Source organism: Chiloscyllium punctatum, chromosome 10 (genome assembly GCF_047496795.1).
Source record: "Chiloscyllium punctatum isolate Juve2018m chromosome 10, sChiPun1.3, whole genome shotgun sequence".
NCBI lineage: Eukaryota > Metazoa > Chordata > Chondrichthyes > Orectolobiformes > Hemiscylliidae > Chiloscyllium > Chiloscyllium punctatum.
The window spans coordinates 90564428-90580260 of NC_092748.1; the positions used below are offsets into that span (position 1 = coordinate 90564428).

The window sequence follows — 15833 nt, forward strand, 5'->3', positions numbered from 1 at the left end:
CATTGCTGGGGTCAGAATCACCTAAAGACTGTGGTATTGAGTGTTTTATCTTCATAACATTTTTGAATCGGTAAAATAATCACAGCTGGAATACTGAACAATGGTGTTGAAAAATAGCTGACTCAGGAAAACATTATGATTTCTAGACAAGATGCAAACACTTTTAACCTGTATGGTGATTCTATAATTCTATGATTTTCCTTCTTTGTCAGGTATTACAGCCTCTATGATTCTGAGTTGCTGAAATCTCTTAGTGCAATTTAGTAAGTGAGGAAATAAAGAGATATTAGAAATGTTCAGAATCAAAATAGAAGCAGGAATTACCTTGAAAAAATGGAATCATCATGGTTACTGATGCAAGAGTCTTTTCATTAACACTAGTTGTGTGTTTATATTGTAGATCAAGTATTCGGCTGCCACTTGGCTACTCTGTGCAAGCGCGAAGGAACCACAGTTCCAAAATTTGTGAAGCTTTGCATTGAAGCTGTGGAAAAAAGAGGTAGGTGGCAATTCAGTAATATAAACTCCTTTGCATCTTTTTGTACAATTACTCACCAATGACACTATCAGATAACTGAACCTAACTAGAGATGACTCAGTAATTCATGGGAATACAAATACAAAGTTTTATTTAGTTTCTTCATAATCCATTCTGCTGTCACTCAAATGCAATTTTACTGCATCAGGATTCAAAGTTCTGAAAAAGAAATGCAATGTTTCTGGTAATAATACAACCACAGTTTATACAGTATTAAGTATGTTTGTCCAATGTAAACGCAGAACAGGCATCATCTAAATGTAAGGCAGAAGTGGGTACTGCAGGTGCTGGAGATTAGAGTCAAGATTAGAGTGGTGCTGGAAAAGCATAGCAGCTCAGGCAGCATCTGAGGAGCAGGAAAATCGATGTTTCGGGAATTCCTGATGAAGAGCTTTTGCCCGAAACGTTGATTTTCCTGACCATCTAAATGTAAGACAAGTACTTTAGCTCATGAGTCCCACTGCGTCTAAGATGTGATGATTTGGAAAAGGTGGTGAGTTATGGTGGGGATATGGGGGGTGGGGTGGTAGTAGAGGGGAGGGTGGCTTGGTGTAGGTACAGGGTGGGTAGAAGTGAGGATTTGTTTTCTGGCTATGTCTGTCTGCTGATCTGCCTGCAAACTATAAAGTTGTCAATAGCAATAACATTAAAATGTTTCATTAAAGTTTAACTGACACTCTTTAGTGTCTCATCTGAAGTTCCACTTGACAACTATAAGTTATCACTATCAGTTTATGTCAATATGGGGCACTGTAAATGCAGTAACTTGCCTTTGCGTTCATTCATGTGGAGAAATAATGGGTTGTTTACTTAGCATGTGTGCTTGTAGTTTTCTAAAGTGAATCACAGATTCACAATGTGCTACATACACAGCAAGAGTCAGAAGTGGGAGATTTACTCTCTTTCACAATTCAAGTAAATAGTTGTATTTATAGTGAACACCTGGCATTAGATTTCTTTTAGTATGAATCACCATGAATGGAAGGGAAACTGTGCCCTGTGTACTTTGAGGAAAATATCAATACTGCAAGTGAAGAAGCCCTCATCCTACTGGACCATAAGGTTGTTTTCCCATTACAAAGGAACAATTAGTGATGGTGCACCCTGAGGATCACCAGACCTCTGGCGTGAAGCGAACTTGAGGAAGTGTGACATTCAGGGTAAGCTTAGCCAGTGTGGGAGCTGAATCCATGTTGTTAGTATTATACTAGGAGAAAGTGAGGACTGCAGATGCTGGAGAGTCAGAGTCAAAACGTGTGGCACTGGAAAAGCACAGCAGACCAGAAAGCATCCAAGGAACAGGAGAGTCAAAGTTTTGAGCACAAGCCCTTCATCAGGAATGTCTGATGAATGGCTTATGCCCGAAACATTGACTGTCCTGCCTGTTGATATTATACTACATCACATCCTTTAGGAGTGATAGTGTTATTTGCTTGGTTTACAAAACATTATAGTCTGTAAGCAATTCATACGATTTGACTAAAGTTACGGCTGTAGATGATAAAAGGTGGTGTTATCATGTTCAAGTGGTACTAAAGGCGGAGACTGCTTTTGGTCCGAAGAGACCACACATATGAAGACAGAACACAGTTCTTGTAGAGACAGTCTCTCAATTATAGATTTTCTCACTCACTTAAATACTTTACATTTTTTCCAGAAACTCCAATATCTTATAATCTATGATTATAAGTTACTCAAAACTATTACAGTACTTTGCAATTTTATATGGAACCAAATGAGCCCTCAGTCAATGCATTCTATGAAGTTGTTGTTCTCTCTAAGGCTAAGCAGCACTTTTGAGTTAAGTATTCCGTGATAATCATGCCTCTTTACCTTTCAGAACAGTTATTACTCTATCCGTTTACAGATATAATGTTGTTACAACATTCTGCAGGAATAATGCCAGAAGACTGGAGGATAGCAAATGTCCCTTGTTCAAGAAGGGGACTAGAGACAACCCTGATAATTATAGATCAGTCAGCCTTACTTCAGTTGTGCATAAAGTGTTCGAAAGGATTATGAGAGATAGGAGTTTTAATCATCTAGAAAGGAATAAGTTGATTATGCATAATCAACATGGTTTCGTGAAGGGTAGGTTGTGGCCTACAAACCTTATTGAGTTCTTTGAGAAGGTGACCAAACAGGTGGATGAGGGTAAAGCAGTTGATGTGGTGTATATGGATTTCAGTAAGGCATTTGATAAGGTTCCCCAAGGTAGGCTATTGCACAAAATACGGAGGCATGGGATTGAGGATGATTCAGCAGTTTGGATTAGAAATTGCTAGTTGTAAGAAGACAGAGTGTGGTGGTTGATGGAAAATGATCATCCTCGAGTTCAATTACTAGTGGTGGACCGCAAGGATCTGTTTTGGGGCCACTGCTGTTTGTCATTTCTAAAAATGACCGGATGAGGGAGTAGAAGGATGGGTTAGTAAGTTTGCAGAGAAGACTGGATAGATAAAGATAAACTATTCCCACAGTTGAGGGATTCTAAAATTGGGGGGTGGGGAGAGCATAGTCTGAGAGTCAGGGCCAGACCATTCAGGAAAGATGTTAAGAAACACAAAGAGTGATAAATGTTTGGAACTCTCTTCCATAAATGGCAATGGATTCTGGCTCTTGTGCAAAGGCAGGTATATGGAGTTAGGCCACAGACCCATCATGATCTCATTGAATGGTGGGACAGACTGGAGGGGCTAAATGGCCAACTCTAATTCCCATATAGAAACATAGAAGCATTGAAGATAGGAGCTGGGGGAGGCCATTCCGTCCTTGAAGCCTGCTCCGCCATTCATCACGATCATAGCTAATTGGCCAACTCAGTAGCCTAATCCTGCTCCCTCCCCATAAACTTTGATCCCCTCACCCCAAGTACTATATCTAGCTGCCTCTTGAATACATTTAATGTTTTTGTATCAACTATTTCCTGTCCAAATGAATTTGACAGATTCACAACTCTTTGGTTGAATAAATATCTCCTCATGAGACCATAAGACATAGGAGCAAAAATTAGGTTATTCAGCCCATCAAGTCTGCTCCACCATTCAATCATAGCTGGTAAGTTTTTCAGTCCTATTCTCCTGCTTTCTAAAGGTTCTTCCCTTTACTCAAAGTCTATGTCCTCAGGTCCTAATCTCTCCTACCAATGGAAACATCTTCCCAACATCTACTCTGTCCAGGCCATTCAGTATTCTGTATATTTCAATTAGATCCCCCTCATCCTTCTAAACTCCATTGAGTATAAACCCAGAGTCCTCAAACATTCCTCATATGCTTATACTTTCATTTCTGGCACCATTCTCATCAGCCTCCTCTGAACATGGTCCAGGGCCAATACATCCTTCCTGAGATATGGGGCCCAAAACTGCACATAATATTCCAAATGTGGTCTGACCAGAGGCTTACAGAGCCTCAGAAGTACATCCCTGTTTTTTTTTATTCAAGTCCTCTCAAAATAAATACCATAATTGCACTTGTCTTCCCAACTCCTGACTCAACCTGCAAGTTTGCTTTGAGAGAGTCCTCGACTAGAACTCCCAAGTCTCTTTGCACTTCAGCCTTCTGAATTTTCTCCCAATTTAGAAATTGGTGCATGACCTCACACTCTTTCATGTTGTGCTCCATTTGCCACTTCATTGCCTACTCTCCTAACCTATCCAAATCCTTCTGCAGTGTCCCTGCCCCCATCTCCCCTCTACCTATCTTTATATTGTCTTCATCCTAAATGGCCTATCCCGAGTCCTCAGACTGTGACCCCTGTTGTGGACAGACATACAATTGCGAACATCCTCCCTGCATCTACTCTGTCTAGTCCTGTTAGAATTTTGTAAGTCTCTATGAGATTCACTCTCATTCATCTGAACACCAGTGAAAACAGTCCTACCTTAGTCAATCTCTCCTCATACATCAGTCCTGCCATCCCCAGAATATTCCTGTACACAGGGGAAAAATATATATATACTTGCAGCATTGGATGTTGTATTCAGGAATTATTCAGTGAGCACAAACTTTCACAGTGTCAATTTCAGTTCAGCTAATTTGGTAGCATTCCCAAATTTTAAATCTGACACTTATTAATGCACATCCCACTCTTGCATTTGGGTACACATTCCAAACTAACACAAAGAGAGGCTTGAAATGCACCAGCTCCTTCTCACGACTCAGAAGGAATTGTGAAGACTTGAAAAATAGTCGGGATGAACAGCTATAACGAAGCTTCATAGATCGTGCTCCTGAAAAGAGGCAAGCAGGGTACATGAAATGGGAAACTTGCATTTTGATGCTCTCACTAGGACATAGATGCCATTTTCACTGCAAGCTTGATGACAGACTATATGCAATTCTCGATGTACTAACAACATGGTGGCAACATGTTCCTTGGCCCCAGATAAAACTCATTATAGAAGATGCAACAAAGTTTCTTCATTTCCAATATCCCTGACTAAAAGCAAGTTTATCTTTCTTGCTAGGTTTGGGGCTTTAACTGCTGCATATGCCTATAACAGGAGTGCCTACCGTTCAATATAAACAATTAGCCTTCAAGTACTTTAAAATGTCCTAAGCAGTCGAAGACTTATAAAAGCATGGACTATTTCTTTGTTTAATTGGTGGAACACATAGACTGTAGGCATAAGTGAAATTATGATAGCTGTGTGTTTTTCTCAATATAAAGTTCCATCCTACAGAATTAAACCTAAGATAGACAATAGTAAATTGCATTTATAATGCAACATATCATAGAAAATGTCCCAAAGAGCTCTAGAAAACTGGGAAGGGGAAGCAAAAGAAATTAATAAGATAGGTAAACAAGATTAAGAGAAGACAAGAAGACAACATGCAAGAGTTAAGAAAGATGATTGAAAACATGGTCAAAAAGATAGATTTTTGAAAGATTTTAAAGACAGAAGATATGGCTTTCACAGCACTGAGGCAACTAAGAGTCTACAAGTAGATTGGGTGAATGATTTTGAGAAGCAGAACTAATAGGGTCTAAATACCTCTTAGACTGAAACATTATTGAACATTATAGTGTATGTTCACCGAGGCTATGCTCCTCGAATGCAGTTCCAGCTAACAGGAGTTCAGTCTGTAAAATCAAACACAAAGGTTAATGAGATCAGTCCGTGGCATTCCTCATTTTTGGATGATAGATTTTAATCACTGGAGTCAGGGAATATCATGAATCAGGAGTATTGACCTCAGTACTTTTTTCACTAGGCAGTGGAACTGTTCAGTGAGCCACTGTGCTAAGGGCATAGCTTCTCTGAGCTTACTCTGTAATGTAGTTTCTAATATATTTACCAACTTTTGTTAGCAATACCCTCTGTGAGACAATGAGTTCTTTGTGATCAACAACTTGTGTGTCACATTCAAGTAAATAAATATTACATTAATAGAGACGAGGCCATTTCAATGCATTTTTTTAAAATTAGTTTTAAGGTCGCCATCATCTGTGGGATCTTTTCACAAATCTGACAACTGGGAACTATCTGTATTTCCAACTTTCAAAAACTCAGTGGGGAATTTACCATAACACTTTTGGGTCAGAATTGAAAGGCTCATCTCTGTGTGGGCTTGCGAAAGTTTTATTTTCAGTTCCCTTGCATTAGTTTCATGGAATTATAATGAGAATTTTACAGGAGCCTTCTATTCCCACCAACACTGAGAAACTTGAAAATGATTCACAAGTTATAAATGCAGCGTCTTGATCCATCTGAAAAATATAGGCATTCATCATCATCATCATCCTGTGACTGAAAACTGCCCACTGCACAGCTAAACTCAAGAGATTAATTTTCCTAACTACTTTTAACAAGAACAGATCTGTACTTTGGACAGTGCCATTTTTAGAAGCAGTTTGCAAGTACCCCAATAAGCATAGGCATAGCTCTGACAGTTAACAGTTACAGAAATGAGTTCAGTTTAATCCTTTTAGTTATTGACTATTGCTTTCTGTCTTGTATTCAGCATATACTCTTGTAGATGTATCCCATTTACATAACATTCAAGTTCTTTACTAATGAGCAATGCTTGTTTATTGTTACAAACACCTCCAAAATTAAGAACACATTCTAGATTCATGAAATTTCAACAACTTGAAAAACAAAACATATCAAAAGAACTTACATTGCCTCATACCTTCTGAATCATATTTTAAAAGAAAAGTGCCCATCAAAATGTTTGTACATTTTATAATGTTGAGAAAATGATTGGCTCTTCTTAACTTTTCCATCAATTGAATCATGTTGGTTTTTTTTTTCAGTTTTTTACACAGTCTGATGGTTAACAAAAATATTAGCTTGCTACTAGTCATCTGGTTATTACTTGTCAATGCCCTTGAGAGTGTACATGTTGCTTCAAAATCTATTTTCTCAATTATTTTCCCAATCATCTGTGCCATTATATTTTGAATGAAGGAAATGAAGGGAAATTTCTCACATGTCTAAATTGGTCATTTTTTTCAAAAATTAAGGGGCAGGTGATTTAAATGATTGGTAAGTTTAATAGTTCCATAGACCTTATTAACTTTTTAAGCAAATTATATGTTGGTTCTTAACAATTCCAAAGGGTACATTAACCTCTCCACCTGGGTACCTCTCCAAAAGAAATATCTGGACATCTCCAAATAAGTAACTAATCTTTGTTAAATGAACCTGTCCAGTCCCAAAGGTGTAGCTTGTCTTCTAACTTGTCTTCTCTAGAAGAGCGTCTTACCCCATAATCAATATTTTGAAAATCTCAATCACGAAAGTTGCTGCATTTTTCAATATGCTGTTATGTCTATAAACACTGCTGTACACCTGCACCACAAGCAAAGATGGTCACAAGACAGAAGATGAGGGATTCTTCCTCCTGGTGATGGTTGGCTAGAATCTGGCGGTAGAGGAAGCCCAGGACTACCTCTCCCAATCCTCCAAGGACATGCAAGTCCTGGGCCCCCTCCACCACCAGATTCTAGCCACTCGATGCCTGGGGAAGAGCGCCTCATCTTCTGCCTTGGGGCCCTCTAACCACACAGGATCAATGTTGAATTCACCAGTTTTCTCATCTCCCCCCTCCCTCCACCTAATCCCAGATCCAATCCCTTCATGGGTGGCACGGTGGCTCAGTGGTTAGCACTGCTGCCTCACAGCACCAGATACCCTGGTTTGATTCCAGCCTCAGGTGTCTGTGTGGAGCTTGCACATTCTCCCCATGTGCATGGGTTTCCTCCAGGTGCTCTGGTTTCCTCCCACAATCGAAAGATGTGCAGGTCAGATGAATCGGCTATGTTAAATTGCCCATAGTGTTAGTTATATTAGTCAGAGGTAAATGTAGGGGAATGGGGCTGGGTGGGTTACTCTTCGGAGGGTCGGTGTGGACATGTTGGGCTGAAGGGCCTATTTCCATACTGCAGGTAATGTAACCTAATCTAAACTCAGCACTGCCTGCTTGAACTGTCCTACCTGCCCATCCCCTTTCCCACCTATCTGCTCCACCCTCCACTCCAACATATCATCATTAGCCCCCACTTTCATCTATCTATTGCAATCCCAGCTACCTTGCCCCTAATCTCACCACTCCCGCCACCCCCCCCCGCCCCAGCCTCCGATTTATCTCTCAGCCCCATTGGGCCTCCCCTACATTTCTGATGAAGAGTTTATGCTCGAAACGTCAACTCTCCTGCCCCCTTGAATGCTGCCTGACCGGCTGTGCTTTTCCAGCACTACACTTTTTGACTCATGAACTTCAGACCCAGATTTTACCTCATAATGCTCAATAAAATGCCTTGCGATGGTTTATTCTGTCAAAGGCATCATATAATTACAAATCATTGTTATTTAACTCTATCCCAATGATAGGTTTGTCATGGAAATGTGGACCATCAGTATGTTAAATTGCATTGGGGTTTATACATTTTAGCTCTGGTGCATAAAGCTAGTTAAAATGGATACTAATTTGAATGCATTGATCCTTGGCTAATCCCAAATATAATTAAATCAAAATTAGAGAATACAGCATATGTGGTGCACAAAACTGAGTTAACATGAGCTGTTGTGGACCATCAGCAGCAGCACAATTATGTTCAACCATAATCTGTAACCTCATGGCCCAGTATATTTCCCCACTCTGCCATAACCATTATGCCAGGACATCAATGCTGGTTCAATGAAGAGTGCAACATTGCATGCCTTAAGTAGCATAACGCAAACCTAAAAATGAGGTTTTAAATTGGTGAAGTTATAACACAAGGCAACTTGCATACCAAATAATGTAAGTGACAGTGCAATAGACAGGGCCAAGAGATCCCAAAACCAAGATCAAAATTAAACTCTGCAGTCCTGCTACATCCAGTTGTGAATCGTGGTGGACAATTAAACATTTGTGCCAGGTGGAGATTTTCAAAACTAACAGCATTGCCAATGATGGGAGAGACCAGCATATCATTGCAAAAGACAAGGTGAAGTATTTGTATCAATTTTCAGCTTGAAGTGTGTGATCCATGTTAGCCTCCTCCTGAGGTCCACAACATCATAAATGCCAGTTTTCAACCAATTCAATCCACACAATATCAAGAAATAGCTGAAGGCTTTGGATATTGCAAAAGTTGTGGGTCTTGACAAAATTCCAGCAATAGTACTGAAGACCTGTACTCAAGAACAAGCCATGTCCTTGGTCCATCTGTTTCAGCACAGTTACAACGTTATAACTATTTAATAATATGGAAAGCCCAATCCATCCAAATGTAGTCCTATTAGTCTGTGCTCGATCATCAGTAAAATGATGGAAAAGGTCATTGATAGTGCCATCAAGCAGCGTTTGAAAAGGAATAAACTACACAATGCTGCTCAGTTTACAATACACCATGGTCATTCGATTCTTGATCTCACTATTGTCCTAGTTGGAACATGTGCAAAAGAGGCACCCCTTGACATCAAGGCCACATTTGAGCAAGCACAGCATCAAGGAACCCAAGCAAAACTGGAGTCAATGGAAAATCAGTGGGGATAATTCTCTGCTGGTTAGAATTATACCTATTACATAGGAAAACGGTGATCAACATCTCAGCCCCAGGATACCTTTGCAGGAGTTCCTCAGACTAGTGTCCTCAGCCCAACCATCTTCAATGATATTTCTCACATAATGTTCAGCACTATTCATGACTCATCAGGTACTGAAGCATTTGATTTCCATTGGCAAGCAGAACTGCTCAAAATTCAGATTTGTAGCAAGGAATATTCCAACCACAGAAATGCAAGGCAATTACTATTTTCAATAGTACCTAACAATCACCTTTGAAGTTCAATGATATTATCATCACTGAATCCCACACTACCAATATCCCACAGGTTATACTTTAGCAGAAAATTGACTGAATGAGCCATAGAAGTACGACAAGACTGGTCAGAGGTTAGGAACTCTGCAACAATTAACTACCACTCCAAGTTCCTATCCACCATCTGCAAGGCGCAAGTCTTGCATGTGATGGGATATTCTCCACTCACCTAAATAAATACAGTTCTAATAACATTCAAAAACTGTAAAGACAAAGTAGTCTGCTTGATTTGAACCCCACCATCACGTTCAGTATTTTCTCCCTGCAGCAACAATGTGCAGTAGTAACACCATGCACCATCTAGAAGGTGCACTGCAGTAACTGACCAAGTTTCCTTCCACACTCTCAACCTCTACACCTGGAAGTAGAAAGTAGTAAGTAGCAAATTCATGAAAATGTCACCACCTGCACGTTCCCCTCTAACCGTCCTGTCATGAGCCCATAACATCATTCTTTTCCTGTTGATTTGTCAAGAACCTGGAATTCCCTTCTTAGCTGCACAGTGACACTATACCACAAGAACTGCAGTAGTACATGAAAGTAGCTCACTACCTTCACCAGAGCTTGGAAGGAATGAGCAATAAATACTGACCTAACCAGCAGTGTCCACATTTTATAAATGACTATTCTAAAAGAATTAGTTCCTTTGAGAGACTGAAAGTTATTGTTAATTTTGTTTATACAGACTTTGGCAAATTCACGTCACAAATGTGAATGCTGGTGGTACTGACTCATCTAATGTCACATTTATTTTACCGTAACTGATCCTATTCTTTCTGGAACTGATACAGTGAGCAGTTCTTCGTAGAAACCTCTGAATTATATCTGACCTTTAGTGAACTTCTTAATGGTTTACTGAAGGGGTCACTGAACTAAAATTTATGAGCTCTGCAAACCTTTGGTCACAACAAATTCATCCGGTACCTCAAACTACAGCTTTTCTTCTAAACAAAGACAGTGAGTAAATCAGTTCAGGAGTCATGTGTCCTGTTCTGTGATGCCATGCACCGCATTCCTACTGACCATATTTTCTCTCCATAATGGGGGGAAATAGAGCATGTGTGTAATTCCCATTGATAAATCCAGACTAAGTATCATTAATAGAAAGCAAAGAGGCCAGAAAATGAAGCAGTTACACACTATTTAATGTCTTGCTGTTCTTCCATCCTGTTTTAAAAGGTAGTTGTACTTTACATGTTTTGTTTAATACTAAGCATGGACCACCATCTTTGTGACATATACAATTATCACATTAGTCAAACATCAGCACGAAACTATTAGAGTTGTTTATTTTAGCACATTTTCTCACACCTTTTTTTCTTTTCCCTTTATTTTATAGTGAGGAATAGTGGAAAAACTCCTAGTTCTCAAGCCACCAGACCATTTAGCCAGATCATGAACACTCCTTCTGAGGCCTTTAACTCCTGGTAGGGACTTAAACCTGGAGCTTCTGTTCCAGAGATAGGAACACATACTACCACTATGCCACAATGCCTCTCCCTAGAAGCTGTGAACCAAATAGTTTACTTTTCATAATGCTACAACTTGAACAAGAAATGATTAAGCAGGGGGTCGCCAATTTATGAACATCCAGTTTATGAATGTCTAACTTATGAACATGATCTCATACAGTGATGTAATTTTAAAGAGCTGACATATGGACATTTCTTGTATTTTTGTTGTTCTGCATTGCGTTCTGACTTGTGTACAGATTGACTTGTGAACAGACTCCAGAAAGGAACCAGTTTGCAACCCGAGAACTGCCTGTAATCATGATGCCAGCTAAATTATTATTTTCTTTCATTCAGCTCCTATACATACAAACAAATCTCCTAAAATGTTACTAAAGTACTTTAAACATTATATAAACTCATGGATGGTGTGCCGCAATGTTTTACAAGGAGGTTTGACAAATCATGCTGAGTCAGCTCTACGATTGGAAAGTGCAAAACAGCCACAGGTTGTGACAATATTGGTATAAGGTTGCAGGGTATGGCAATATTTTGTGTGGGGCCATGAGGAGGATAAGTAGCAGAGTCATGAACACTGAGAACATTAAGGACCTGGAATGCCTGGGAGTAAGATACTGAAAAATGAAAGGAATGGGGAAGATGCTTATAATGCAGGGGAGAATGGTAGCTGCCATCATTATACTAATATAGTAGCAATATTACAATTAATGATCAATCTGTGCATAATGTCTGTTAGACTTGCTAGGTCTTTCTAAATCTAATTTTAATTAACTGTGCATTAATAAATAAAACTACATTTTTGAAAAATTAATTCAGTTAATTAGCTTAGTTTGCCTCTTGAAAATGGACTTTATATGTGAGCAGGAACAATTACTGGTAATTGCATATTTTAGCACAAACAAAGGTGGCTCTGCCCCATTGAAGTGGCCAATAGTATCATTTGTACACTAATTTGCTTTTATTTGAGTAAGAGTACACATTTCTAATTAATTGCTGTTAAATCATAAATGCAATAAATTTGAATGATTTTTTTTCAAATAGAAGCCTATTTGAAGCATGACCAATGTTTGCATTTCATGAGGTTTACAAGTAGAATGGAGGAACAAACAAGTTGCTCATCTTACTTTATCATCCTGTCCACCTTGACCATTGATACAATAATAGTAAGCAGGACGTATACATGACACAGCCCATCAAATGTGAAAAGAGGAAAATTTAAAACTACGCATATAAAGCCTTTACCAAAATTCAGAGATAAACAAGCTTCTTTATAAAATGAAACAAACTGAAATAGGAAGAGCAGGTATGGAGAATATCAGGTAAAAGTCATGAATTTATTTGATCTCACAACCTGATTTTCTGAGACAGTAGTCAGCACACACCAGTTATGGCTTTTACCTGTTATTCCCTGTACTCCCTCTCCAACAGTTTGTCTGTGAACTGAATTTTCCAGCTTGAGTTTTTTGTTCTGATAAAAGGACCTGCACTTAAAAGAGTAATTTATTTTTTTATTTTTTATTACCTGACAGAACTGCTTTGTATTCTCTCCATTTTCAGTTATAATTTCAGAGGGCCAGCATTTGCAGATTTTACATTTATTTTAAAAATATTTTTTAGTCCATTAATGGCTATTGTTGCAGTTGGTCTGTTGAATATAATTGTCAGAGCAAAAGATCAGTGCCAAATTAAGGTACATCAATAATGTACAAATAAAAATTCTTTACAGAATTCTTATAAAAAGTAGCTATATTCACATCAAAAGAAGTTATCAGCCTTTTACAAAGCTACTCATTAATTAAAATAGACTTAAATGGAGAATGCAACAGCAGTTTGGTTTGAAAAAATATATTTGTATGATTTACCATATTTTTCAAATTCCTTTTTCATAGAATCTATCACTGAAGGATTATATTGACCATAACTGTGATCTCCCAAGTTTTTGAATACACTGTGTAACAGAGCACTTCCAAAACATGTTAGCCTTAGATTGACAAGGGGCAGGAAATTCATGAAAATGCCAATCCTGTGCATTCCCCTCCGAACCTGACTTGAAGTTATAGTGTCCTCATTGTTGGGGGATCAACAATCCTGAATTTCGATCCCTGCAACATTTTGGATGTGAAGAAACTGAGGACTGCAGATGCTGAAAATCAAAGTCAAGAGTGTGGTGCTGGAAAACCACAGCTGGCCAGGCAGCATCCGAGGAGCAGGCGAATCAATGTTTTGGGAATAAGTCCTTCATCTGGAATTCCTGATTCCCAATGAAGGGTTTATGTTCAAAATGACGATCCTCCTGCTCCTTGGCTGCTGCCTGTCTTGCTGTGCTTGGATGTGCCTGCACTAGATAGGCTATAGCACTTCAAAAATGTTATACTCACTATCACCTTCTCAAGTGCAACTGGGATGGGAAACAAATGCTGGTTTTGCCAGCAATACCACATCCCCTGGAAGAATTTTTTTAGAGAATCTCTGAATCTAGATCCCAATTTTCTTATACCTTCACTGTTCTGTTATACTGATTCCAGAACCTGATCTCCTGCTTAATTTTGCCTCTGCAACCATCCTTCATTCAGACTTCAATCTCTGTTCCCCACAACAACATGTTTGAGCTTTCCTGGTCCCAGATTCAAAGCATCCTCCCCATCACTCCAGTCTCCCAATTCTTCCCCAGCTCCAAACACTGATTTATCTCCACTCCCACAAACCCCACCTCAGCTTGCCTGATCATCCCAGTTCCACATTCCAATATTTGTTCCCAACCAATCTCCCTGATCTTTCTTTCCTTCTCTATTCTCTTTGGCAGGCCATCCCTAGCCTATCACCATCTCGATCTGGCTAGTTGCATATTAATTGTACAAAGGCATTTCTCCAAATATCCTCCTTTTCATAAAAAAAATTATGCACTAATAATTCCAGTTACAGTTAATCAACTTACTCAATATATATGGTTTTAAAGAAAATGATCAATGATGACAAGATAAGAGTGAGAAGGTCTATTCCTGGCTACATCCCTGGTATGTCATGTCATGAGTGGTTCTTTCACTTGCTTAGCTCGGTACGTGTTATATAAACATTCCACTTGCCGATGTGGTCCTTAAACTCATTGCGCAGATTTGCTCAACGGAATACTGCTTTTGCGTTTCTCACCCTAGATTCAGTACCTTACTGGCTTGCATGGACTTGCTTCACCATCCCTTTTCTCATTTCCTTTGGGATAATGACTTTATTTCTTTCGTAAAAGATACCAACTTGGGCTATCACTTCATCTCCTTATGATAAAAATTCTTTTATGAGTTAGTACCTAGCTTCCTCTGTCAACTTTTCAGAACTGCATCCTGTAGCACTTGGAGAGTTATGTCTCATTGTACAGTTTGCTTGATTTGAGCAAGACATTTGATTTTAAGGTTCAATGTCTTTCCTGGGTTGTTGACTTCCGGAATATGTCGACCATATTCCGGAATATGCTTCGAATTGCACTCATCTATTCAACATGATATGGGGGAGGCAATGGCCTACTGGAATTAACATTGGACTGTAGACCCAGATAACATTCTGAGGATTGAGGTTCAAATCGTGTCATGACAGAGATTGGAATTCAGTTCAATTTTTTAAAAATCTGGAATTAAGAGTCTAATGATGACTGTGAACTAGCTACAACTTGCTACACTCTTTCTCCAGTTGTGATAAGGTCAGGAAACCCATACTTCCAGGTATTCTGTCCTCAGCCAACGTACAACTTCAGTACTCATTTTCAATTCAACTACTGTCTGACAAAATACCGTTATGTCTTGTGGTGCTCTTCTAATATCCCTACCTCTGTGCTAAAGACCCTATGTGCAAATCTAACTTGCATCAGAGGTGCATGCTTCAACATGTATGAACTCATTGATTAAAATTATATTTCTAACACAATACCAAACTAATGCATTATTCTGCCTCATGTAAAATACAAACACATTGAAATTTAAAGCAAAGACATACAGCAAGATACATTCAGATTATTCATAAGGCATTTCCCACTTCCCTGCATGGTAACAATTTGTGACAGACTCTTATCAATTCAACCTCAGATAATATGTATTGTACTACCAAATAGGGTAGGCTAAATTTCAACTGTGAGTCAGTTGAGAACTGAGAACAAAATTTAATCAACAATGTATTAAATTCAAAAATAATCAGCAACAATTTTTTTTTATCAGTATCTGATTTTAAATGTTGCTTCAAGAATTCCATTTTTTTATTACTACATTGATATTGAAGGGCAGATTAAAAATATTAAGCTGTTAACTGTTCTCGAACTAAAATCTTGCAATGCTAATGCAAGGATGCTAACTGGCCTTAGAGAATACAATTCTCAGACAAAACGGGTTACCGATTATAACTGCAGTGACAGCTTGCACATCAGTAAACAGTTTCTTGACATTATGAAAAATTAATACAACATTCTAGTGAACTGTAAATGTTTAGCTAATCATACTCAAAAATGGCTCTTTTTGAAGAACATAAG

The 15833-nt window shown here is 38.8% G+C and overlaps 1 protein-coding gene across 2 annotated transcripts in view; it reads left to right on the forward strand.

Moving 5' to 3' along the window:
* Window positions 1-15833, forward strand: part of arhgap15 (Rho GTPase activating protein 15) — a 753427-nt gene that overhangs the window by 494858 nt on the left and 242736 nt on the right. For both annotated transcript variants that reach the window (XM_072579728.1, XM_072579729.1), the window contains exon 11: window positions 401-499. In XM_072579728.1, the coding sequence (XP_072435829.1) occupies window positions 401-499 (99 nt within the window). The remainder of the gene's footprint in view (window positions 1-400; window positions 500-15833) is intronic.